General features: G+C 33.7%; 1 protein-coding gene and 1 non-coding gene across 2 annotated transcripts; both read left to right on the top strand.

The window, feature by feature from the left end:
* Nucleotides 1-9,424: 9,424 nt before the first annotated feature.
* Nucleotides 9,425-11,775, top strand: LOC133879114 (uncharacterized). Its single transcript, XM_062317657.1, has 3 exons — nt 9,425-9,509; nt 10,547-10,641; nt 11,308-11,775. Exons 1-3 carry the CDS (start codon nt 9,425-9,427, stop codon nt 11,773-11,775), a joined length of 648 nt encoding a protein of 215 aa, XP_062173641.1.
* A 3,075-nt stretch (nt 11,776-14,850) lies between these two features.
* Nucleotides 14,851-14,956, top strand: LOC133880784 (small nucleolar RNA R71). The gene has a single exon (XR_009902403.1). It is a non-coding gene; the product is annotated as a small nucleolar RNA R71 (small nucleolar RNA).
* The last annotated feature ends 335 nt before the right edge of the window (nt 14,957-15,291 follow it).

The following is a 15,291-nucleotide window of genomic DNA, read 5'->3' as shown; positions in this document are numbered from 1 at the left end:
AAAATAATAAGAGAGATGGTTCCGGATTTTCGGGATGATCCGACGACTGAAATTCAAACAGCCATATCTTTTTCCACGCATCTCCGAATTGGCTGAAAATTGTTGCGTTGGAAAGCTGACATCTTGAACTTCAATTTAGACCTAAGAAACTCCCAAAACAGATATCTTTTGGTCCTGTTATGATCAGTCTAAATGTACTGGTCTGCTGCATCCGAATTTCCTTGTATTTTGCTTGAATTGTATCATTTCTCTCTTATTGTCCTACAAAATATAAAAACACTAAAACTAACCAAAGCATTAGAAAATAACAAAGCTAAAGGTTTAACTAATGTAAATTAAGGGGTCCAAATACACAATATTTGGTACTCATCAAGTATTAAAGAAAAAATACTCAAAATAAAAACCCTAATACACTAAGTATCCGTTTGAAATTGCGATTTTAATAAGTGCGATTTCAAAATGTAGTTTATAAAAAAACAATTTTTAAAATTGCACTTAGCGTTTGATAATATTGATTAAAAGTGTTTTCTTTTTGTCAATTAAGTGTTTGGATAACATTCATATAAAAGTACGATTTCATAAGCAAATTACCAGTACGGACATTTGTTTATAACAGTAAAATAATTAACATTGTTTAAGCGTCCATTTCAACGCCTCTTCAAACCAAAGTATGACTTATTAATTATTATTTTTGTGTACAAACTATAACAAAATATCATTTTACTAAAAAAAAAAAAGAAGAAATTTATTTTTCATTTAGATTGAATTGTTATATACCTAATTGTACATGTTTTGAGCTCGGTGAAAGGAACTCTTATATTATGAATATTCTATAATGTTTTTATATGCTTTTATATATATATATACTTTTTCTTTGGATAAAAATTTAATTCGTGTGGACCGTGTTCACTATTCAGTGAACAATGCTATATCATTTTTCAATGAATAGTAATCTATTAGAAAAATATTATTTCATGATTTGATGGATTAAAAAAATTTAAAAAAATCTAAACAGTGATCGATCACTGTTTTGCACAGAGTGAATAGTGGTCGATTACTCTCTGTACAATGACCCATCAACCATCACCGTTGATTTTGAAAAAAAAAAAATACTGTGTGATCACTATTCACTGAATTATCTATTAAAAAAAAAATTAAATCGTAGGAGAAAGTCAGCTAGTGTTCTCCAATTTGAACAAGAAAATAACAAGCTCGACCAGCTAATCAAAATTCGGCCTGCATGACTCTTATCCCATGCTTGTTTTGACATAAAATAATTTTTATCGTAAAATATTTTACGATGTTTGACTCACACGAAAAAAATTACAAAATATGAAAATCAAAATTTGGCAACTGCAGTCAGAATCCAACAACGTTCGGTCGCCGTTGCCGAATTCCAGCGATCAGGTTTGGCTGAATCCGGCTAGACTCCTCCGGATCTAGTCAGATCCATCTAGATTCGGCCGGATCAATGGCGGTCAATTTCTGAACATAGTCGGAATTCACCCAGATTCCAGCCAAATTCTGGTCCGTCGGAATCCCGCGATGGTTGTCGGATGTAGCCGGATTCTGGCGCCGACATGATTCCAAATTCCGGCAATCAGATATCAAACGTGTGTTCAAGAACGAAGAATTTAATTTCGAAAAATGATTTACGATTGAAAATCGTTTTTTAAAAATTAAAGAAACTTTTACGGTCAAATTGAAAATGATCTCAGTTGACCATTATTTTTACCCGAGTAATGATTCACTACCACCTAAATATACAACTTTTCACCACCTTGTTTATGTGGCAAGGTGGTCCCTCACCTTAATTTATTTTTAAAAAAAAAAAAAAAAATTCAAAAAGTAGTGGGGACCACCTTGCCACATTGGCAAGGTGGTGAAAAATTATATATTTAGGTGGCATTGAATCATTATTCTTTTTACCCCTATCAAACACCGTAAAATACTTAAATATTATTTTTACTTGTCTTCCTAGAAAGCATTCTTTTTTGTTCTTTCCGACATGGCTGTTACTTTTGTTCTTGTTTAGTTGTGAATTGAATTTTTGGGAATTGAATTTTTAGAATTATCAATTCTAATTTACTGTACGAATTTCGAGATTTAACTTTGTGAAATAAAATTTAATAAAATTTAAAAATGTTAAATAAAATATAATTTATTTTAAAAAAAAAATAGAGAAGAGATTCTTCTCTATTCCCAAACACACCATTATAGTTTTCCTTTCTGGACCACCGGTCCCACGTGGGTTATTCTTTTATTTGTTAAAAAAATAAACGACAAAGGGTAGAAATGGGGTCCTCTAAAAAAGCTTAGAAAATCCTCTGAAACAAAAATTCTCTCTCCGCCGGAAAGTCTCTCTCTTCTCACCCGAAACGCTCTCTTTCGCCGGATCTGGCTGGAAACTCTCTGTCGACCGATCTCGCTGGAGCTTGCTTTCAACTGCATACATTCGTAACATTCGTGTCTGGATCAGATCCCTCTTGCCGTTCACCAATTCCAATTCGATATATTTTGCTGAAACCTTCTAAATATAAAGAAACGGCCCGCTTACTTGTTCTTGCACAAGAACAATGCAACCACACTGTTAGGTTATATCTTCCATTCTTGCGCGCGCGGAGTAGTTAGGAATATAGGTAGATATTTATTCAACATTTATGGCATGTTATAAAAGAAATATCGTAATGTGTTAATGCATGTTTTGGTACTGAAGTATTTTAATAAAAAATAAAAAGCTAGCTATATATTGATGCAAATATTAACATGGTTCTATAAATAGGTTATATATGTTTCCAAACTAGCATTCGTGTACCTTGTTGAACCACTAGTTTCCTTCAGATGAAAGAAAGAAAAACAAGCATTGAACAGGAGTATGTTTTGTCCCGAAACAGAAAGAGAACAAAAATAATATTCAGGAATAAGAAACCAACAACAACTCCGTCCGTGTCGTAATGTATCATCTTCGAGTGATCACCAGTTGCTCTGACCTTGTTCGACCTTATTAGAATCAAAAGGAAATTACTTCGGAGCACCACTACGTGTTGTTTCGGGCGGAATCTTTTTTTTTTTTATTACCGGAGTATTCCGGGCTCTTTACTCCGACTAGATGTTCGTAATACCGTGTAAAGTACTATCTCCAAACGATCGGATAAAGTTCGAGCTTTATCCGTGACCGGTGACACCAAAATATTTACGCGGAATTTCGCACTATGACTAGTGAGTACGTAGTATATCACAACATTACGTCTATTTCTAAATTCTAAGGCTTATAGATAATATTCATAGAGTACAAAGCCATGGCAGCTATAACATGAAAGCTAACTTGATTAAAGAAAGGATAAACTTTACTTACTTGGTCTTACAGTTGCCTTTTAGACTACACTGATCGCCTCAGGAATTCTCGTACCTTAACTGTGGCTTCCAACAGTAGATCAGTACATACACACACAGAAAGGGAGCAAGGCAAGAATGGAGGAAAAGGTGATTCTCTATGTTGAAGATAGAGAGTCTTAGGAATGCTCTTTCAAACAGACTTGCCTTTTTTATAGAATATTTCTATCTTTTTTTTAATTCTTTTAAATATTTCAGTGTCATTATTATTTTATCCTTATTTTCGAAACCCCAGAGAGATATTTATTTGCCTGCCCACGATAATACTAAATAAAAATATTTTTGCACATTATTTATATATATTTTTTACATTATTATTTTAAATCATTATTCAATTTATAGGATTCACAAGAATTTTTATGTCAATCTTATAAATTTAATGATTAATTTTAAAAAGTGATATAAAAGAATCTGTATATAACATCTCTCAATATCCCATATGTGTTAAGAATGTTTTTAATGTTAACAGAGTACTTAATTTTAAGAAAATGATAAATTAATATCTATTCAATATGGAGAAGTTTTTGGTAAACGACAATTATGCACAGTTAAGCTTTTCCCATTCAATGTTTTACCTTCGTTAGTTCATGATGAAAGAAGAAGGTGTGGCACCCGGATAGGATGATGAAACATGTGGAATAAATGTAGTTAAGAAAGAAAGAAAGGTCTCAGTCTGAACCACACAAAGAGAACAAAAGCTGACACACAATTCATTGGGTCCCATCACATCATTCGTCACTCGTTGGGTCCCATCATCTACACTGTATACGCAAAGAGAGAGAGAGAGGTGATGACGGGTCTTTTCACCAAACGAAAAAGCTGTGAAAAGTCTCAGCGCCCCCTACCACTCCCGAGTTCTCATTGTCACGTCAAACCCTTCTTGCTTGCACTAAAAAAACACGTTAATGGACGTATGTTCATAAAGGACATTAAAAGACAAGAAATATTTCTCGTCCTTTGTTTTATTTGGTTGTGTTTTACCTCCACTTTTTCAGTAGTAGTTATGGGGATGTTTGGTTATGGACTTATGGGGATGTTTGGCGAAGAACATGCCAGAACACGATAGTACTCCGTCACTATTTCCATCATTTTTTCACTTTTTCACATTTTTCACGTTTTTACCATCAATCAACGGTCATTGTCGACGGTTCTTGTAGATACGACAATGACCTGTGTATCATCTAGTTTAGAGGCTTCCGGAGAGTTCAAAGCAGGACGTCTGTCATATACATGATTGGGAAATGCTACAATTCCCACCACTATCTCACCCCAATCCCACCACTCCTTCTCACCACAATCCCACCACTCCTAAGTGTAAGAAGTTGAAAATTGATTTATTAAATAAAAAAGTAAAATCACTTTAGTGTTGGTGGGATTGGGGTGGGATGGTGGTGGGAATTGTAGCATTTCCCTACATGATTTGTTCTCAAATGGATAGCTGGCAGTTGAAGACAGCTGGGTGCCACTTCATTTATAATTGCACGTTGTGTTTTGTTTCACCTCATTCACTGTATAGTCTTCATATATTAGGTAAGATTAATACTACACATCATCTTTTTGTCTTCTTTTTGTCCCCTCAAAATTGATGTGACTCTTAAAATCATCATTGAATTTTTGATATATGACTATTAAATTTTGATCCAATGGTGATTTTAAGAGCCACATCAAAGATTTTAAGAATTGAAAAAAAGATTCAGATAGTATTTTATGAAAAAGGCAAGTCTGTTTCAAAGAATTTTCATTTGAAATAAAATGAAATGAAGATGATTTTTTTTCATGAAATAGACCTTCATTTTTTAAAGTGCATTCCAAAAACCACTTCTCCTTCCCCTCTTCTTAGGGTTTTTGTTTCGAACGATTGAAAAATAAAATTGATGTGATATAAAGTTAAAATAATTTATATGAAAAAGTGAAGAAAAAAAATTGTATTGTAGTGAATTTTTTTATTTAAATAATAATAAAAAATTGTTTATGAGATATAAAAAGTGAAAAAAGTTAAAAGAATATTTTGAAATTAATTTTTTTTTTTTTTGAGAGAAGAGAATGGAAGGAAAAAGTAGTTTCAAACCGGGCCTATACCTTTTCCTCCATTCTTGCCTTGCTCCCTTTCTGTGTGCATGTACTCCTCTACTGTCACAAGCCACAGTCAAGGCACGAGAATTCCTGAGGCGATCAGTGTATCCTTTCTTTAATTAAGGCAACTGTAAGACCAAGTAAGTAAAGTTTATCCTTTCTTTAATTAAGTCAAAAATTCCTAAGTAGCTTTCATGCATGTTATAACTGCCATGGCTTTGTACTATATACATGAATATTATAACCTATAAGCCTTTGAATTTAGAAATAGTACGTAGTAATGTTTGTGATATACTTCTCACTTGAAAAACGCACGATAAAGGGATTTTTTTATTTTTTTATTTTTTAATGAGATTTGCAAGAGTATTGAATATCGATGAGTAATGCTACACATCATCCATTTGTCCTCTCAAAATTGATGTGGCTCTTAAAATCACCATTGGATCAAAATTCAATAGTCATATATCAAAAATTCAATGGTGATTTTAAGAGTCACATCAATTTTGAGGGGACAAAAAAAAGACAAAAGGATGATGTGTAGCATTACTCTTTCTTTTAAATTAATATTTCAGTGTCATTGTTAATGTCCTCAAGAGGTCGACTTTCCACGCGTTTCTAGAAGTTCGTTGACGTGCCTCATGCGCTGCCACCAAATCTATTTCTGGCAAAAGCAACCATCAAAATTGGTTCCCAATTAATCGTAGATTAATGGAACTGTGAAGATTTACTTCGGCTCAGCCACCGCAGGTGCCTACACACACCGCTCATCGCCACTAACGTTATCTTCACACACCGCACTCGCCGAAGACCTCTTCTTCGAGTCTCTTTCAATTAAGCGTGTCATTCACCAACAAGCGCTACCCGCGGGTTCATCGTTTTCCGGTTGTTTGAGCTGATCCTACCACCCATTCATCATCCCATGTCAGCCCAGGTCGTTGTTGACCCAAGTTGGCCTAGTCATCAGCTTATTATGGTCCAGTTTTAGGCCGTCCACAGCTAACACTACCAGGCTCCATCACCACCCATCCACAGCCCAGTATATCGGCCACCGGGTAATACTTGGCAGAAGATACAAGTGTGCCATGGACAAGCACTATTTCCGGACGAATTCCGGAAATAGTGCTTCTCCCTAGCACTGCTCATCGGCCACCGTTGGGCTTTGACACTACGAACTCTTAGACTTCACTGCTGTTCTCCGGCTGTCATCACTGTCCTCACTTTCATGATCCACTTCTCAGCATGTCATCACTTCTCAGTATGCCTCAACATGATCTATTAGGACGAGCCGTCATCACCATATCACCTCCAATGGGGGCGGGCTCAATAAATATTGATGTATAAGGCGACAAATTTAAGTGGGGGCTGTTTTTCTGATCTTTAAATATTAATTAAATTAAATTTATTTTTAATATTTATATTATATTTTTTTTTAATTAATATATCAATTAAAATACTTTCTTTTATTTGTAAAATATATTTTAAAACTTTTTTTTAATAACTTATTAGATATAGAATAGCTTATCATTTTATTCAAAAACATAAAATAATAAGATTTAAAGAAAAATAAAAAGAAAAATAGAAATAAGTTATATAACAATTGATTTGTAATTCTATCTATTATGGACAATACAAATAATGAGAATTTATGGATGTTGGACTAATTTCATGAATATAAAAATATAACTTTTAAAAAGAATAAATAATTGGGACTTTCCAAAAATTTATGAATTTTTTTTTAACTTTCAATTTGTAATTACTTTTGCATGATTGAAGGCCTAAATTAAAAATTATTTATTAAATTTTTACTATTTAAGAGTCTTAATATTTGTTTTGAAAATAACCTTTATTGTACAATTATTAAGTGGGGGCTTACTTAAAGAGTATTATTTTATTAACTTTTTGCCATATTAAAGCCTTAAAATATTTTTTCGAGCATTAATTTTTTTTAATATATATATATAGTTGGAGTCTTAGATGACCTCTTAAGTCGCCTAAAGCTTAAGCCGCCCATGTTAGAGACACGACCTCATTCATATATAAATAAAGAGTACATAAAAGTATGGGGTATTTCTTTTCAGTACTGTAGAAACGTGCTATATATATATATATATACACCTTTTCTAAATAGATTGATGTTGTTGCCTTTACAAGAGAGAAAAGTGTTGTCGAATCTCCTTTTATCTAAAGAATATAATTGACAGAGAGTGCAAGATGCTTTAACGGGACCAAAACAAGCGTATAAGATTGTAGACTATGCCGACACGACAAGCTTAATTATGCGTAAACTCTTTATGTTTTAGAATGCTCCAACAGCATATGATCATTCATTCATTCCACGAGCCCTTATGGCCAGAGTAAAGACACATACTGCACTTGTTTCGGTATGATTGTTGTGCCAAGAACTTCAAAAGATTAATTACTTGATTGTTATGTGAAAATTAGTAATAGCGGGAATATGACTCTTTTGATAATGTGTTTTGAAGAGTGTTTTTTTTATTTTTTATTTAAAAAAATATTCTGAGCTCATATAAAGGTGAAACTATTGTCGTGTTTTAAGAGTATTCTGTATTTGAATTGTGTGTTAATATTTTGATTTTAAGGAAAAAAAAAAAAAAAAAACTTTAACAAAGGGAGCTTTTAGTGGGTCAATATCTTTATTTTGATTTTTTTTTTTTTTTTACATAAATTTATTTGAGTAATGTTATATACCAAGTTTTTATCTCACAATATTGACGTGCCAGTACAGAATAATGCTACATATTACCCTTGTATCCCCCCAAAATTGATGTGGCTCTTAAAATCACCATTGAAAATTTATGATAGACTACTATTGGATTTTGATCCAATAGTGATTTTAGAGCTACATCAATTTTGTAGGGACAAAAGGGGGACATAATGGTGATATATTGTAGCATTACTCGCCAGTACAAACTAAGCCTTGGATTTTTTTGTTTTTAACAAGCACTGATCTAAGGATTGGTGTGGACAGCCACATTAGCATTTTGAGATAGTTGTTGAATAAAAATGTAAATTCTTGCATAACTCAATTGATTTATGTAAAACGTTTAGAGTAATGCTAGAAATTAGATTTTTATTTCACAAGTATCACACAATGCTGATGTGGCAATCTCAACCACTCATTGGATTAAACCTTGTTGAAAAAAAATATGGAAAAAAGTACACATAACCTCCTCAAACTACCACTATCAATGTCCCCCTCGAACTACCAATTGTGTCAATGTCCACTCCGAAACTACCAAAAAATGTTGATGTCCTCTCTAATTACAAAAATATCATTCAAAAATTATTAAAATTTCAAAAAAAAAAATTATTAAAAACAATCCAAAATAACAAAAAATTATACAAAAAAAAATAAAAAACAAAAAAAAATGTATTTTCTTTATTTTTTTCGTTTGGTTTTTTTTTTTGTAAAAAAAAAAGTAAAAATTGTTTTTATAATTTTCAATTTTTTTTATTCGTTTTTAAAAAATAAAAAATAAAAAATTCTATCTTTATAGTTTTTTTTTTTAAAAAAAAGTTTTTTATTTTTTCATTTATTTTGTTATTTTAGTCTTATTGTTGGTCTTAGGGGGGACATTGACCTTTTTTTTTATTTTTTTATTTTTTATATATAGTTTTAGGGAGAACATTGACACAATTGGTAGTTTGAGGAGACATTGACAATTGACTGATAGTTTGTGTTGGGGTTTATGCTCTAAATCCCAATGTACTATAGACATATAAGTTTATTATGAATAAAGTTGTTATTCACTAATCTATTTTTGAATATATTACATATATTATTTTACATGCTTAATATTATTGAATGTATATTTTGCATGTGAAATACCCTTAGATCACATTGAATATGGTTTACGGTGTGAGTAAAGAGCTATTACACAAGATTTTAGTCTATAAACCTTATAGTCTTAAACTTATGGATAGTTCGCAGTCGGTAATGGAATTGGGCATTCCATTTGCAAAGACTGTTACATATCGAATGTTTGTGAGTTATCTTAATCAAGCGAAGTTAGAGGCTTCAGGTTGATGTGTAGATGTTATGCACTGAACGGACATTGGAAATTGTTTTTCCATGAAAATATTGTCAAAAGGAAAAACTCATACTCCCAATATTACTTATGATATTGATTCTAAATCCTGAGATGATTGTGTACTCAGATGTGAAGTGTAGATTACTTTGATGCATTTATGGGTGAGATCCAATTGATGGTCAAAATACTCGGTGTGTTGAGTGATCGCAATTAACATTGTGAGAAAGCTTTTCTCAAGAAGGAATCTAAATCATTTATTAAATTGATAAGAAATTTCTCCTTGAGGTTAATTTTATGGTATGAATTTTTCTAAGTCTTTGGCCGGAGCATTTGGGTATGAGATACTGAAATACAAAGTACATGTGATAAGACTTTCACGAGTACGAGAATGATATATAAAATCAGAGGACTCAAGGAAAAAGAGGTAGAGATCGAATTAATGGCAATATCTTGGCTTTAATTCTGCTACAGAATATTTTATGGAGGAATCAAATGTCAAAATTAAGTAAATTTAAAGGATTAATTGTTTTAATAAAAAATAGAAACTAGAGTGCAATTACAATTGTTTAGTGGAATCAATTGTAATTAAATAATGATTGGAAGAGTCGGAACTATTTTGACTAGTTTTTTATTTTTTCTTTTAGAGGTCCCTCATCAAGCTGATTTAATTTAACCAGATCAGGCTTTTTATTTAATGGGCTAGTTGTTTCTATTTAATTAAAAATATGGGCTAAAGAGATACTATGTGTTAGATGCAAGGGGAGATTGGGCCTTGGGATAAAACCCAAGCCCAGTAGTATGTATAGGACGCATTGGCCAAGGAACTTATCCCTAACTCATACGTCACATATGACGTGGTGGAAGGCTAAGATAAATCGTCTTCAAAGGTAAGCAATTTTGCTACAGTTCTCTAGTTTTTTAAAACTAAGAACTAATATTCTTGAGTTAACTCTCAAGAATAAGTTTCATATTTTGAAGAGTAAATTGAGAGCCCACACTATTGGTTTTCATTAGTCATTGTTGAGAAGATCTGAAGGTTCGTCACATGTTCTTCGTCAAGGAGCAAAGAGCTTATCTTGCCCATATAGCAAAGGAGTGGCAGTTTATTATTAAGCACGTTCAAGTAAATGTTTCTGATTTGTAGTTTATTTTAAAATAGTATTGTTTTTTTGCATGTTCTTCATAAAGTTTGTTCTTGCATTTGGGAATTTTATTTTCCACTATGCAATATTATTTTTGCAATCTAATTCCCAACAGTTTGGGGAAGAGGGGGGGGGGGGGAGGGTGGGACATTGACAATTGAGTAGTAGTTTAAGGGGGATGTATGTACTTTAAAATATTTTAAGAATTGATTGGGACTATCATGTCAGTATTGTGGGACAAAAAAGATTTGGCATTTTTTCGGTTCATAGTAATACAAAGCCCTTTTTACATTAAGAGTTTGTTTGGCCAGCGGTATGTCAAAAGTGCGATTTTAAACAAAATCGCGAAAGGTACGATTTTAATAATGAGAAAGAATCTCGCCTAATCAAGGTAATTAAAAAAACCTCGTCTCTGTCGTGAACCTTGCTCCCTTCGTAGGGTGTTTTCTTTATTACATGATTAGGTTGTCGTTGCATTTATAAATATTATGTTTTTTCAATTGGGTTTTTACATATTATATTTGATGCTAAATTATATGCCAGATATATGCTCAATTGGATTTTTCAGAACTATAATGTCTTCGTTTAGTCCTTTCTTAACTATCTTGAATCAAAATAACTTGACAAGTCCAAATTATGTGGATTAGAAATGTAATTCGGACATTGTGCTTACTGCTAATGGGCACAAATTTGTGTTAACCGATGCTAGTCCTGCTGAACCAGCTAATAATGCATCTGAGCCTGTTAGACAACGATTTGACCGCTGGAAAAGGTCAGATGAAATGGCAAAATGTTATGTTTTGGCCTCTGTGTCCAATGTACTCCAACATCAACTTCAAGATTTAGATCATGCCTCTGGCATGATGACAATTCTAAAGGAAATGTTTGGAGAGCAAAATCGTACTGCTAAGTCAGTGACAATGAGATCTTTGTTGAACAGAAAGATTACTGAAATTACTCCAGTAAGGGAGCATTGTCTTTCTATGATAGCTATTCTCAATTCATTGGAAGTTCAAGGTGTTGAGATTGATAGTGAATTGCAAGTGGACATAATACTTCATTCCCTGCCTGACTCCTATAATCAGTTCAGATTGAATGTGACAATGAAGAAATAAGATTTCACATTATCCGAATTGATGAATGAGTTAATTACAGCGGAAGGCATCTTGAAGACTAAAGTATCTATAAACATGGCACAAGCTTCATCTTCTAAACCGAAAGGTAAGAAGAAGAAGGAAGCAAGTTAAACAAGTTGGCAAAGTGTTTGTCAAAAGGTTTAAAAAGGTTGAAAATGGGACAAAAGGCAAGCGGGGTAGTAATTTTTACTACTGTGATAAGCCAGGGCACTAGAAGAGGAATTGCACTAAGTTTCTTGCAACCATAGGCCAAGGTGAGACATTTTCCTTGTTAGTTGAAAGTTGAAACATGTTTAGTTGGGAATCCCACTAATTCATGGTGTGTGGATTCAGGATCAAATAATCATGTCTGCAATTCATTGAAGGAGAGATGCACTTGACGCTAGGAGATGGGACGATGGTTCCAGTCCACTCCATTGAATTGCTGAACTTTATTTTGAATATAAAGTTTTAATTTATCAAGCTGTCCGCAAAAATTTGATTATTGTAACCCGTTTGGGTAAGTGTGGTTATACCTCTATTTTGAGGGATAGAGTGATAATAAAGAAGGGTAATTTATTTATCTGTTCTGATATCATTATAGATGGTTTGTATATTATTACTCCCAATTCATTTGTTGTTAACAATTCTATTTTAGAACTAACTCGATCATAATGCTTTATCATTAAAAAGAAAGATTCCTTCTACTAATGAAGCATACCTTTGGCATCTACATCTTGGTCACATCACCCCCAAACTTACATAATTCTAGTCCCTAGCATTACAACTAAGAATTAAAATACAAACAACTAATCTATATCCTTTTTCGTGGGAAACGCGATTGCATTTAGCACATGCAACAAGCCTTTTAAACCCCTAGGCTATCCTAGTGGACGAGTGAAGTCTCGTGAAGGTTTAGCAAAAATGCTACCTACAACCATTATCTTTACAAAATATACATGTTACCTAATAAAAAGAAGTATCATTACAACAATGGTTCATAATTCATGAACAAATTTAAACTACTAAACTCCATCTTCACACAGTTCAAAAATCATAGTCTACTCACTTACAAATGGCCGGCTAAGATCTCACATGTTAGAAATGATGCACTTTGATATTAACATACAATTATGGAGCTTTCAAAGAATATAACCTACATACATGCTCCAATGTTTCAAAATTCTTTATATCTCTCGCTAGATGGAATAACTAAGGCATAAGCATACTTTAATATTTATTTACATTATTTATTATGGTTGTGCAATGCTCAACTCCTTTAAGCTTCTAAATGACCTATATACCAAGTGTTAGGCCAGTGACTCCCAAACCAGATGGCTTTAGGGCACTAGATGTAAAACATCCCTAAGGGCTTAATAACTCAAGTCAAAAAGAACTACGAAGTCAAACAAACCATTTTTTTTTACTTGCATCTTTTGACGCGAACACTCACTGCTTAATGAGGCAAGAGGTCCGGTTACTCAATGAAGTTTTTTTTTTTTTTTTTTTTTTTTTTTTTTTTTTTTTTTATGCTATATATGCTCGCGTCACCTATCTAATAAGTAATCTTGGTTTTCTGAGACACTAAAAACCACATGCAAGGTATTTACTTAAGTACATACACCACAAACAATATGCCAATGTATGTCATGATTTTTCAAATTTCACAAGTGAATCTCATAGCCAAAAGTAATTAAGCAGACTTAGAATCTAATTGTGTGATCATGTGTTCAAAATTTTAAAATTGTCAATGAAAAGCAAATCACAATTATAAATCAACTAATTTCTACAAAACAACATAGATATTCACAAAGAAATTTGAAAATTTTTGTACAAAATTCAGATTAAGTGTACTTCTATACCCCCCAACTTAGAGGTAGGAACACCTAACCTGAAAAAAGAAAACTAAAAAGAAAGTGAAAGATTAAAAATAACAACAGAATGAAATATAAACAACGGAACAGAGTTACTTGGGGTGCCTCCGAAGAGCGCTAAGTTTAACATCTTCAGCCAAACCCTTCAAAACTCACTGCTAATGAATGGATTTGTGTCTGGCAGTGGTTGGGCAAAATTTATCATTTCGTACTCATTAGGATCCTTGAGACTTAGGGGATATGGCACTTCGGGTTTATAATGGGTCTCAAGGAAGGGAGTGTTTGAATGTGGTGCATCAATTTGCACTCCCTTGCCCTTGGCAAGTTTTAACTTTTCTGATTGCCCTATTGGTTCGGTCTTCGTCTCTCCCACCTTTGGGTTAATGACTATCCCTCCACTCCTAGGATTAGTAACATGTGGACTAGAACACTTCCCTATCTCTCTCTCGCTAAATGACTTAGCTAGTTGTCCAAGTTGGACTTCTAACTTTGCTATAGACTGAGAATGGGAATTCAGAATTTGAGTCTAAGAGTCAAATTTACTGAGACTGGTCAACACCTTTTCCTCAAATGTAGAATTTCTAGGAGGTGGAAGGGCTAATTGCTATTGTGGGTTGGGAGGACGACTATTAGGTGGCGGCTGATAAAATTGATGGTTGGACTGCTGATAAGCTTGGTTTTGCAGTCCATTGTATTATGGAACATTCGGCTGCCACATATTACTATTGTTTCTCAAGGCCGGGTTATAAGAATTATTAAAATGATCACTAACTGGTCTAGAGTAAACTGCGTTCATCTGCTCAACTGGAGGATCAGAATACTGTCCAACAATAGGACAATTTCTGGCCTGATGTGATGGGTCGGAACAAAATGAACATGCATCATGCGGTGTGTGTGTATATGAGATGCAGTCGCAGGAACAAAACCAGATGCTAACAATTGATCTAACTTTCTAGATAAGGCATCCACTTTGGCATTCAAGTCCAAAGGTTGGGATACCTCATAAAGAGTTTGGCTCTCAGCATTTGTCCTACGACCAGATGATGAATGGTGTAAAGAGTTTTCTGACAAATTTTCAAAAAGTGTCCATGCATCATCTTCACTCTTCAACATAAAAGTACCCCCACATGAGGCATCTACCATCTATCTATGAGGCTCAGTCAAGCCATCATAGAAGCACTGTACAAGCTGCCACTTGGGAACAGCATGATGTGGACAGTTTCATAAAAGGTCTTTCATCCTCTCCCAAGTCTCATGAAAAGGTTCTCCCTCTATTTGCGAAAAACCAGTTATGGATTTCCGTATATGATTGGTTTTCCTGATGGTAAAGTACTTCTTAAGGAACTCGTGTTGCATCTGAGCCCAAGAAGTAATAGAGTTGGTCTCTAAGGAAGTCAACTGTCAGTATTTTTGGCCTCATTCTGGACAAAATCACTTGTGTGTGTAAAGATGCTGTAAACAGGGATTCCACTATTCAGAGCACTCTTAGAAGACTTTGCACTGCTTGAAAGATCGAAGATTTTGGTTCCTTGTCAGTTGTTCGGACGATTGAGCCATCCCGTCTGGACGCCCATCTAACCACTGTTCCATCCGTCCGGACGACGTGCCATACCGTTCGGACGCCAGTCAGACCAAGCATCAT

The sequence above is a fragment of the Alnus glutinosa genome, chromosome 10, assembly GCF_958979055.1.
Source record: "Alnus glutinosa chromosome 10, dhAlnGlut1.1, whole genome shotgun sequence".
Lineage (NCBI taxonomy): Eukaryota > Viridiplantae > Streptophyta > Magnoliopsida > Fagales > Betulaceae > Alnus > Alnus glutinosa.
This window is presented reverse-complemented; position numbering and strand designations above follow the sequence as displayed.

Bases quoted from the DNA above. Each gene is read 5' to 3' on its own strand.
- LOC133879114 (XM_062317657.1), top strand. From the start codon at position 9,425: ATGGAATTGGGCATTCCATTTGCAAAGACTGTTACATATCGAATGTTT. The intron at 9,510-10,546 runs GTTGATGTGTAG...ATTGTTGAGAAG, and splicing joins AGCGAAGTTAGAGGCTTCAG to ATCTGAAGGTTCGTCACATG. The intron at 10,642-11,307 runs GTAAATGTTTCT...TATGTGGATTAG, and splicing joins TTATTATTAAGCACGTTCAA to AAATGTAATTCGGACATTGT.